At 59.8% G+C, this 10,484-nt stretch overlaps 1 protein-coding gene across 4 annotated transcripts in view; it reads left to right on the top strand.

Annotated features, from left to right (window-relative positions):
- Window positions 1-10,484, top strand: part of Chd5 (chromodomain helicase DNA binding protein 5) — a 49,517-nt gene that overhangs the window by 15,293 nt on the left and 23,740 nt on the right. For all 4 annotated transcript variants that reach the window (XM_023699541.1, XM_023699540.1, XM_023699543.1 and 1 more), the window contains exons 6-15: window positions 1,659-1,780; window positions 2,743-2,866; window positions 4,329-4,495; window positions 4,591-4,812; window positions 6,251-6,457; window positions 6,549-6,760; window positions 8,549-8,680; window positions 8,767-8,875; window positions 9,069-9,260; window positions 9,362-9,562. In XM_023699541.1, the coding sequence (XP_023555309.1) occupies window positions 1,659-1,780; window positions 2,743-2,866; window positions 4,329-4,495; window positions 4,591-4,812; window positions 6,251-6,457; window positions 6,549-6,760; window positions 8,549-8,680; window positions 8,767-8,875; window positions 9,069-9,260; window positions 9,362-9,562 (1,688 nt within the window). The remainder of the gene's footprint in view (window positions 1-1,658; window positions 1,781-2,742; window positions 2,867-4,328; window positions 4,496-4,590; window positions 4,813-6,250; window positions 6,458-6,548; window positions 6,761-8,548; window positions 8,681-8,766; window positions 8,876-9,068; window positions 9,261-9,361; window positions 9,563-10,484) is intronic.

Here is a 10,484-nt window from a genome sequence, read left to right as displayed (position 1 = left end):
GGGGATTGAACCGTGGTCCCTGTGCTTTGCTAAGCTTGTTCTAAGTAGGTGCTTTAGACCACTGAGCCATCTCTCAGCCCGTGTCCTGCCTGCTTTAGAGGGTAGGTATGGCAGCAGAGATCATGTAGCCAGGTGTGGTGGCATATGCCTATAATCCCAGTACTTGGAAGGCTGAGGCAGGAGGATTGCGGAGAGTTAGAGGCCAGCTTGGGCTACATAATGAATTCAGGGCCAGCCTGAACTGCATAAGGAGACCCTGTCTCAAACACAGAGGATGATGTGGGCAGAGCTCTGGGAAGTATGTATCTGGAAACCCAGCAGGCCAGCCACATTTGGCAGAGAGGGCAGCAGAGGCTTGCTGGGGTAGGTGCCCAGCCCAGGGCTGTAAGTTGGAGGCAGCCCCAGGGGAGACTATTGACTCCTCCTTCCTGGCTTTCTGTGTGTGCTGAGCCCTGCTACAAGACCAAGGGGTAGCCCAAGGATTGAGTTCCTGGGCTCTAGCCCTGGGACCCGGTGCATAACAGTTTGGAGCAGGGAGTGGGTGGGGTCAGGGTCACTTAGGCCCCGAAGGATGTCCACGTCCATCGCAATCGATGCTGGGGTGCATGTGCATGGGGAGGAGCCTGGGGGAGGTTTGGGGACATCCATCTCCCCAGGCCTATCTCTAGTGGTGTCACCAGCAGCTCAGCCTTCCTGGGTGCTGATCTGGGTTTATCAAGGGGCTGTGGGGGTCTTTGGCTCCTGTGTTTCAGCCCCAGAAGCTTTGGTTTTTGGGATGACCCAGCAAGCTGTCTCTGGCGCCTCCTTGCCAGGTCTTAGGCACCTGGCGGGAGAGTGAGGTGGACCAGTGCCCCACACCTTGTCCTTCCCCATCGTGGTCACAGGACCCGGGAAGGGCCCTGCCTCACACCAGCCTGTTCCTTCTGCCTGCCGAGCCATCGATTCCCTGAGCTGCCTATTCCCAGCTTGAAAAATTGAAATAGATTTTCTGTGGTGCCCCTGAGGGCACAGCTGGGCTTCTAGCCCCGTGTCCCTGTGTGGCCAGAGGGAGGCTCAGGGCCAGGCCACCTGTTGCCTGGTGTGAATCCCGAGCCCAGGCTCCTCCTCTCCTGTTCATCCAGCGCAGCACAGCAGTCTGCAGGGTGGGGTGTCTTTCCTCTCTGAGCGGCTGATTGCCCTGTGACAGCTCCACACAACCTGCTGGCCACCCCCGGGTGCCTGGAAGTCCAGGGTGGCTGTGGGTGGTGCCCACAGGTGGTGCCTGGACAGCCTGTGCCTGGGGGGCTAGATGGCCTTCCAGAGCCCGGGCATGGACCGCAGGTGGGCGTTTGCTGGACTTGGGGCTGGGGAAGCAGGGGCTGTCCCTGTTGGGGCTGGGGAAGCAGGGGCTGTCCCTGTTGGGGCTGGGGAAGGAGGGGCTGTCCCTGAGGTGACAGCATTGCCGCTGCTCCTGGCAGAGGCACAGCACTGTGGCCAGGGCAGGCAGGCCTGGGGCAGCTCAGTCTCTGGCTTTCCTGAGGACTCCCCTCTCAGGCTCCTGTCACGCCATCTGGCAAGGCTGATGGTGGGAGCAACCTGCTCCTTACTGGGCCTGGGAGGGTTCAGGGAAGGGACAGTGGCAGTGGTCCCCGTTGGTCATCCAGACCCTTGCTGTGCAGGGCCCGGAGTGAGGAAGAAGATCAAAGGCTCCAAAGATGGGAAGAAGAAGGGGAAGGGGAAGAAGGTGGCTGGGCTCAAGTTCCGCTTTGGAGGGATCAACAAGAGGAAGAAGGGCTCCTCGGTGAGAGGGTGTGCCCGCGTGCGTGCATGCGTGCGTGTGCAGACAGCCATGGGAAGCCCACTCTCTGAGCCCGCCGGGGCAGGGCCTTCCTGTTCTGCCTGTAGCCCACTGGGCCTCTTCTCTCAGGGGCCAGGCTAGGTGTAGACAATCATCCTTAGCCTGGACTCTGGGGTCTCCATCCAGACCACAGCTGCAGCTCCATGTGGCAGAACACAGGAGTCTGTGGGCAGTGCAGATCCTCAGGGCCGGGCCATCTGGCAGGACTGGGCGTGGCACCCTGGAGGTGGTGTGTGGGTCTGGACTGGCTGAGTCTGCGCACTCGCCACGCCCTGCCCGCAGAGCCTAACCTGCATCTCAGCCTCTGGGCCCCCCACTGTTGAGTGGGGCTTTCTCTTGCTGCAGCCCCATAGGACAGCCTTTGTCAGGGCAGAGAAGGAAGCTGAAGCTCTTCCTCTGTCTCTCGGCAGAGGCAAGTGCCAGGCCTGGATTTAGGCTGCTCTGGGGGGAGCACAGAGAAGGGCAGGTGGCCATGCCTGTCCCCGCCTGGCAGCCCAGTTCAGCTTCTGTGCAGGGCCTAGTGCTGATCTGTGCTGGGCCCTGCTCTGGAGGCATGGCCATGGGAGGGAGCCATGGTGTCCTGTCCTGTGGGAGCAGTCAGGGAGAGCTTTGGGGGTCTCCTTGGTGGGGGGATCCTGAGCTGTCCTTCCTAAATGCTGGGCAGGAGTTCGGCATGAGGCAGTACCGGGCCTGAGAGCAGACCGGTCTGGAGTCCTGGAAGCGTCTGGCGAGCAAGGCTTGGGGGCATCAGGCCGCCCTGGGCTGTGGCAGGGAGTTTCAGCTGGGTTGGGGGACAAGGCACACCCTGGATGCACTGTCGTCAGTGCCGCCTCTCCGTCTGCCCCACCGCACACCACCCAGGCCACACAGAGAGCCCTGGCTCATGGCGCCTCCCTTCCCTGCAGAGTGAGGAGGACGAGCGGGAGGAGTCAGATGTGGACAGCGCCAGCATCCACAGCTCTTCTGTGCGCTCTGAGTGCTCTGCAGCCCTGGGCAAGAAGAGCAAGAGGAGGCGCAAGAAGAAGAGGAGTAGGGCTTGCTGCCGGAGGACTCTTGGGTCTTGGGGGGGGGGGTCCAGAGCCTCCCTGGGGAAGCGGGGGGGACACCCTGTGCCTTGGCTGCTCGGGGCTTGGCAGGCAGTGGCTCTGTGCTTCGTGGAGGGCCTGCATCTGTACTGTCAGGGAGAGGTATTCTGTCCCTGTGAGGGAGAAATAAGGAGTTTAGGATTTGAGCCACTCTGATGGGGATAAAGGAGGAGGCACTTAAGTTCACCCATCACTCCCCACCCCCTCCCTGGCCTACGACATCCATCTATCCTTCATCCCCCACTGCCATCCTTTCTCTCCTGCCTCCCATCCCTCATTTTCCTCCCTGTTTTTTATTCTAACCATGCACTGTCTACATGTATTTGTTCTTTCTCTACTTACAGGTGGGTAGGTGGTTGGATAGGCAGGTGTATGGATGGGTGACGGATGGATGGATGAATGGATAGATGGATACTCTCCCACCTTTCCCTCCTTTTATCCATCTTCTGTCCATCTTTCACTCTTTTTACAACCTTAGCCATCCTCCAACATTTATTCAACTCATTGGTCCATCCACCCACTTGCCCACCCACCCATCCAGCCATCTACTCACCTGTCCATCTACCCACACACTCATTCACTCACCTACCTATTCATCTATCCACTTACCTATCATCCATCCATCCATCCATCCATCCATCCATCCATCCATCCATCCATCCTTCCAGTTACCTATCCATCCATCGATTCATCCATTCATTCATCCATACACCTGTCCACCCATCCATTCATCTACTTATCCAACCACCTAATCACCTGTCCACCCACCCCTGCATCTAACCATCCATTCCCCTTATCCATCCATCCATCCATCCATCCATCCATCCATCCATCCATCCCTCCACCTGCCTGTATCCATCTGTATATCCATCCTTCCATCCGATTATGCATCCACCCACCCACCCAGCTATCTATCTGTCCACTACTCATCCATTTATCCATCTACTCATCCATCCACACCCTTCTGCCCACCCACTTACCCATTCACCCAGGCACTTATCCATCTACCACCCGACCACTCACCTACTCATCCCTCCCTCCACACATCTACCCACCCATTCGTTTACCTGCCTACACATCACCTATGTACCCATCTTTTCCTCCACTCACCCATCTGTGTAAGCATACATGCTCCATCCATCCACCCACCCACCCACCCATCCATCCATCCATCTGCCCACCCACTCCCCTACTTACCTTTGCATCCACCTCCCAGCACCCCATCCATCATCCACCTACCCACTCCCCTCTCTACCCTTCCATCTACCCATCCACTCTCTCGTTTAGCCACCCTCCCATCTGGCTAGCGTCTGTAAGCCCCTACTGTGTGTCTGGCCTGGGTGGTGAAGATAGTTGTGCACTGCCAGCGGGGACGAGGCCCCCCATCTCAGCCTTTCCCACTCCAGTTGACGATGGCGATGGCTACGAGACTGACCATCAGGATTACTGTGAGGTGTGCCAGCAGGGCGGGGAGATCATCCTGTGCGACACCTGCCCGCGGGCCTACCATCTGGTGTGCCTGGACCCGGAGCTGGAGAAGGCGCCCGAGGGCAAGTGGAGCTGCCCACACTGCGTACGTCTGGGCGGGTGGCTGGGGGGGCGCTGGGGGTGGCGCGGGGAGGAGCCGGGCAGGAGCGGCCAGGGTGCCTCCACCTTGGCTCCCCTCAGGAGAAGGAGGGCATCCAGTGGGAGCCGAAGGACGAGGATGACGAGGAAGAGGAGGGCGGCTGTGAGGAGGAGGAGGACGACCACATGGAGTTCTGCCGCGTGTGCAAGGACGGCGGCGAGCTGCTGTGCTGCGACGCCTGCCCCTCCTCCTACCACCTGCACTGCCTCAACCCGCCGCTGCCCGAGATCCCAAACGGTGAATGGCTCTGCCCGCGCTGTACTGTGAGTGTTACGCCGCCCCGCCCCGCCCCGCCCACCAGACCACGCCCACCGAGGACGGCCCTGCCCCACGGCCCAGCCTGGGCCTGAGCGCCCCGCCCCTGCTGGCCTGGCCACACCCCCTCCTGGGCGCACAGCCCCGTCCCCACGTCCTGGCCCCGCTCTCTTAGTCGGCTTAGGACCAACATCCCAGCCACTGATTACTGAGCGTGTGCTCTGCACCTGTGGCTTTGTGTACCTTGAATTCCTTCAACCTTACCGAGGTGCAAGTACCGAGCTTTTGTTATTTCTATTTTCAGACGAAAACCTTGAGGCTCACGGAGATAAAGGGACTTGTGTAGGGCCACACAGTGACAGCACTGTTCTTTCCATCCCGGATCTTTAGCACCATGCATGCATGCACTGTCTCCCGACCCAAGCTGGGTTCTGGAGAGGGTAGGAGGTTCCAGGCACTGGAGCCTCGGTTGGTGCAGGCCTGGGACACACACCCTGGATGTCCCCGTTCCCTGCTGCTGGTCACCGTAGGCATGTGCAGCGCTCATAGTCCAACAGTTCCCTGCCCACCCACATAGGGCTTGTGCTGCCATGGGCTTGTGTGTATATGTGTTCGTGCCTGTGCACACGTGTGCACGCGTCTGTGTCTGCGTATGGGTCCGGGGGGCCTTTGGATGGGGGTGCCTCTTTAGCTTTCCTGGAAGGCTTCCTAGGAGTGGGAGAGACAGGGGCTTCGTGCTTCCCACCCCATCTGTCCCCTAGAGCCAGCACAGGGAACGCTGAGCCAAAGCCAGGTCTGCCTGGGGCTGTGGGGTGAATCCCCAGCCCTAGACTGCCTGCATATGTGATTGGATGGTTGCCCAGCAGATGTGGGAGCAGAGGCTGGCTTGTGCCAAGGAGCAGAGCTGGTGGGGCAGAGCTAGGACCCGCTGTCCCTCCTCTGTCCAGCCTGAGCCCATGCTGCCTCCTGTGCCAGGTGGTGCTTCTGTGGCAGCCAGCTGTGCCCCGGAGTCCCAGAGTCCCTGGGACCCCGAATGTGTGGTGGGCTGATGGAAACCTGGCCTCCCTGCCCCAGCCAGTGCACACGTGTGGTGCCTGGGTGCAGCCCTGCCCAGGGGTGGGGTTGCAGCCCCGTGCTCAGGGCGCTCTAAGCAGGACGTGGGAGTCCAGAGCCTTGGCTCTGCTTCCTGCTCTGCGGTTCCTCACGGGGAGGGCCTTGCTCTTCCTGTCAGCCCTGCATCAGTGGCAGCCTCACCCCAGCTCAGGTTGGCCGTGTGTTTAGGACGCTCAGTGCCCAGTGCCAAGGTCCCCATACTGCTGTGTCCTGTAGGCTCCCGAGGGTGAAAGGAGATGTGTGGTCCCTGCAGAACTGCCTTGGGGATTGTGTGTGGGCAGGATGGAGCCAGGCACCTAAGCCCTGAACTTGGGGCCCCTCTTCTGTCTACAGTGTCCCCCACTGAAGGGCAAAGTCCAGCGGATTCTGCACTGGAGATGGACGGAGCCTCCTGCACCCTTCATGGTCGGGCTGCCGGGGCCCGATGTGGAGCCGGGCATGCCTCCACCCAAGCCCTTGGAGGGCATCCCGGAGAGGGAGTTCTTTGTCAAGTGGGCTGGGCTCTCCTACTGGCACTGCTCGTGGGTGAAGGAGCTGCAGGTGAGGCGCCCTGGGCGTGCAGCTGTGCCCATCCCCATTGCCGGCCAGGGCACAGCCTGCCTTCCTGACTCCATGTGCCCTCTGCGAGCAGCTGGAGCTATACCACACCGTGATGTACCGCAATTACCAAAGAAAGAATGACATGGATGAGCCCCCGCCCTTCGACTACGGCTCTGGGGATGAGGATGGCAAGAGCGAGAAGAGGAGGAACAAGGACCCGCTCTACGCCAAGATGGAGGAGCGCTTCTACCGCTACGGCATCAAGCCCGAGTGGATGATGATCCACCGCATCCTGAACCACAGGTGCGCCCCGCACTGTGGTGGCCCCAGCCTTGGTGACCGGGCACCCGTGTGCAGGTGTCTTGGAGCAGGAGGAGAGGCCAAGGGCAGATCTGCTGTGTGGGTGGAAGGCCAGGGCCACAGAGACAAGCCATGACCTGGAGCCTTGCATGGGACAGGACCCTTGCAGGGTGGAGCCCCGTCTTCCAGCGCCTACTGAGTTACTGCTTGGTGCCTGAGGGAAGCCCTGAGGCCCAGTGCAGGCCCTCATGTGGGCATGGGCATCTCCCGGGGTTTATAACAGTGGCTGCCGCTCCTGAGTGCCAGCCACTCTGAGGGGTAGAGGCCACAGTCAGCGCAGCAAAGTTGAGCCCCTTGGCCAGAGCCACACTGTTCAGCAGGGCACCTGGGATTTGAACCCAGCACCCTCTGAGGGTAGGCCTGGACTGCTCTTCAAAGCCTCAGTCCCTGGGTGACTGCACCATCAGAGGCTGCAGAAAGCAAGATGGGGAGAACCGCAAGAGAAGCCGGCTGATTCTCGAGCTCCTGAGGACAGGTTGTGGCGGCCTCTGGAGGGGCTTGGGGTGGTGCCCAGCGTGCCTGCTGCGCCTTGGAGGGGCTTAGGGCTGGCGGCTCCTGCTGTGAGTGTCCCTGGCTGCAAGGTCCTGCCAGGCGCCCTCCAGGGCTGCAGAGGCTGAGTCAGGCCACTTGCTCTGGGTCCCGGTCTCTGGGCCTCTGTGGCGCCCACCTGTGGGTGGGCAGCTGTGGGCTTGCCACGGTGCGCCTGCAGGGCCAGCAGAGCTGAGGGACTTGGACGAGCCACGCCATCCCCTGCCTGTCCTCTCTGAGGGCAGCCCCGTCCTGGGGGCCAGCATCCGGGTGCCTGAGCCCTGCATCCCATCACCCACGGTTTTTACCTTATTTGACTTGCTTATTCAAAATGTATATGGAGGGGCTGGCGAGATGGCTCAGTGGTCTAAAGCACCTACTTAGAACAAGCTAAGCAAAGCACAGGGACCACAGTTCAATCCCCCAGCACCACATGCCAGCCATTGCCGCCCCCTGGTGGGCTGAGCTGGCCACACACACACACACACACACACACACACACACACGCACACACATAAATAAAGTTAAAAAAAAAAAGAAAATGAGTTTCCAAATCTTTAAAAAAAAATGTACATGGTGGCTTTTTGGTGCCTTCAAAGTGGGAAGCGTTCCTCTGTGCCTGCACAGCAACACATTATCATTGGGAAAAAAAAAAAAAATCCACTGGTTTCCTGGTGACTGGAGATTGGTCTTGCTATTAATGGTCCCCAGGCCAGCTGCAGCCCTGAACCATGTTTGTGTGGGTTGCCAACTGCCCCTGAGGGGAGCCACGGCTCTCCCGCCCTGCCACACTTCCTGGCCTGGCATCCTGACCCACTTATGGATGTGTGGGAGGCCCTAAGATGCCCTCCGACACCCCATAGTGGCCAGAACCAGCTGTGTGCTGTTGGGCTTGGTCTTGGGGTCCCCATGACCCTGGGTATGTGCTGCAGGAATTGCTTCCTTGCTGCCTCTGTAGAAATGGGCCTCTCGTCGGGGGTGGGCACTGCCTTAGTCCTTTGGATTTTTTAAGTTAGAAAACAAAGCCAGGCATGGTGGTGAGAGTCCAAGACAGGAAGATTGTGGTGAGTTTTAGGCTTACCTGGCATATGTAGAGGGGACCTTGTCTCATATTTAAAGAGAGAGAGAGAGAGAGAGAGAGAGAGAGAGAGAGAGAGAGAGAGAACAAAGCAAAGAGAAGACAAAGTCCCTGGTGTGTTGCAGCTTTGACAAGAAGGGGGATGTGCACTACCTGATCAAGTGGAAAGACCTTCCCTACGACCAGTGCACCTGGGAGATCGATGACATCGACATCCCCTACTACGACAACCTGAAGCAGGCCTACTGGGGCCACAGGTGGGCTGTGCAGCCGGCTGCTGGGCGCTGGCCAGGGCCCAGCCCCAGCCCCAGCTTGGCTCAGGGTGTGCTGCGCTCTTCTTCAGGGAGCTGATGCTGGGGGAGGACGCCCGGCTGCCCAAGCGGCTCATCAAGAAGGGCAAGAAGCTGAAGGAGGACAAGCAAGAGAAGCCGCCAGACACGCCCATCGTGGATGTGAGTGGGGGCCCAGGCGCGGGGCCTGTCCTCAGCCCTCCAGTCACAGCCGCGCAGGACGGGACCCCGGGAAGGCTGCAGCAGGACTGACAGCTGACCTGCTGATCACCCCATTCCTGCACGCAAGGGGCACCAGGGACTCCATGGGCAGCACGGGCTGGGGTTCAGGACTCCGAGCCTCTGCCTCCCACAGCCCACGGTCAAGTTCGACAAGCAGCCGTGGTACATTGATGCCACGGGTGGCACCCTGCACCCGTACCAGCTGGAGGGCCTCAACTGGCTGCGCTTCTCGTGGGCCCAGGGCACCGACACCATCCTGGCTGACGAGATGGGCCTGGGAAAGACGGTGCAGACCATCGTGTTCCTCTACTCGCTGTACAAGGAGGTGGGTGGCTGGCTGGCCGGCTGGCAGGCGGGTGGGCAGTGGGGCAGGGGCAGGGGGGCGCCGGCCCTGGGGGGAGGCTCACCACCACTGTGTCTCTGTAGGGCCACTCCAAGGGGCCCTACCTGGTCAGCGCACCCCTGTCCACCATCATCAACTGGGAGCGTGAGTTTGAGATGTGGGCACCTGACTTCTACGTGGTCACCTACACGGGGGACAAGGAGAGCCGCTCTGTGATCCGCGAGAACGAGTTCTCCTTTGAGGACAGCGCCATCCGGAGTGGGAAGAAGGTGTTCCGCATGAAGGTAAAATGCTCACCCCCAGGAGGCTCTGGTCTGCCTGCCATGGGCCCCAGGATCCTGCAGTCTGCAGGGCTCTCCTGCCCGGAGGAGTCCCTTGTTAGTTGCCCAGGCTGGGCTCTGGCTTGGGATCCTCCCGCCTCAGCTTCCTGGATGCCTGGATGACAGGTGTGCGTGCCACACCTCCCGCCTTTTCCTTCCTGCCAGTTCCTGTCTTGATCCCCCCACCAGCACTCAGGTTCAGGCGGAGTGTGATCGTGGGTGGCGCGGGCAGGTGTCCAGGGGTGGGAGGCTGAGGACCTGCCCAGGGACACAGACCTCCAGCGGGGATCATGTCACCATTCCACCGGACTTGACTTTTTCTTTTTGAGGTTATGAGCAGAATATATTTATTGAGAGAAAGAAAGCTCCTGTCCAAGAGAGGGACAGGAGGGGGGCCCGAGCGGGTAGTTCCCCTCCACTGGACTTTTCATGCAAATGACTGGTTCAACACCCAAAGGCTTTAGAGTTTCAAGTCAGTTAGTGTAAGAAAAAGCACTTAGATCCCAGAGAGCCCTGTGACCGGAGGCCTGTGGGCTTTAAAGGGGAGGAGAGCAGCTCGCGCGGCTCCTGAGGGCGGGCGAGGGGAGGGAGCAAGCCCTGTTTGGGTGCCAGTAGAAGTCACTACAGAGCAGCACTCAAGCACTGGGGGTGGGGGTGGGCGAGGCGGGGGTCAGTTCCAAGACCCCTTAGTGCCAAAATCCCCCCATTCGGGCGCTTTCTAGGAATGGGATAGGATGTGGGTAGCCTGTGCATGTCCTTCCACGGGCTTTGTCATCTGTGACCTATGATGATGCCCTTGATGGGTATCATTCTCTCCATACTTACTGATGACAGCCAAAAGGCCTGTATGTTTTTACTATGGGTGCAATTTTTCCCCCCAAATATT

The sequence above is a fragment of the Octodon degus genome, unplaced genomic scaffold (assembly GCF_000260255.1).
Source record: "Octodon degus isolate 3935 unplaced genomic scaffold, OctDeg1.0 scaffold00113, whole genome shotgun sequence".
In the NCBI taxonomy this organism is placed as follows: domain Eukaryota; kingdom Metazoa; phylum Chordata; class Mammalia; order Rodentia; family Octodontidae; genus Octodon; species Octodon degus.
This window is presented reverse-complemented; position numbering and strand designations above follow the sequence as displayed.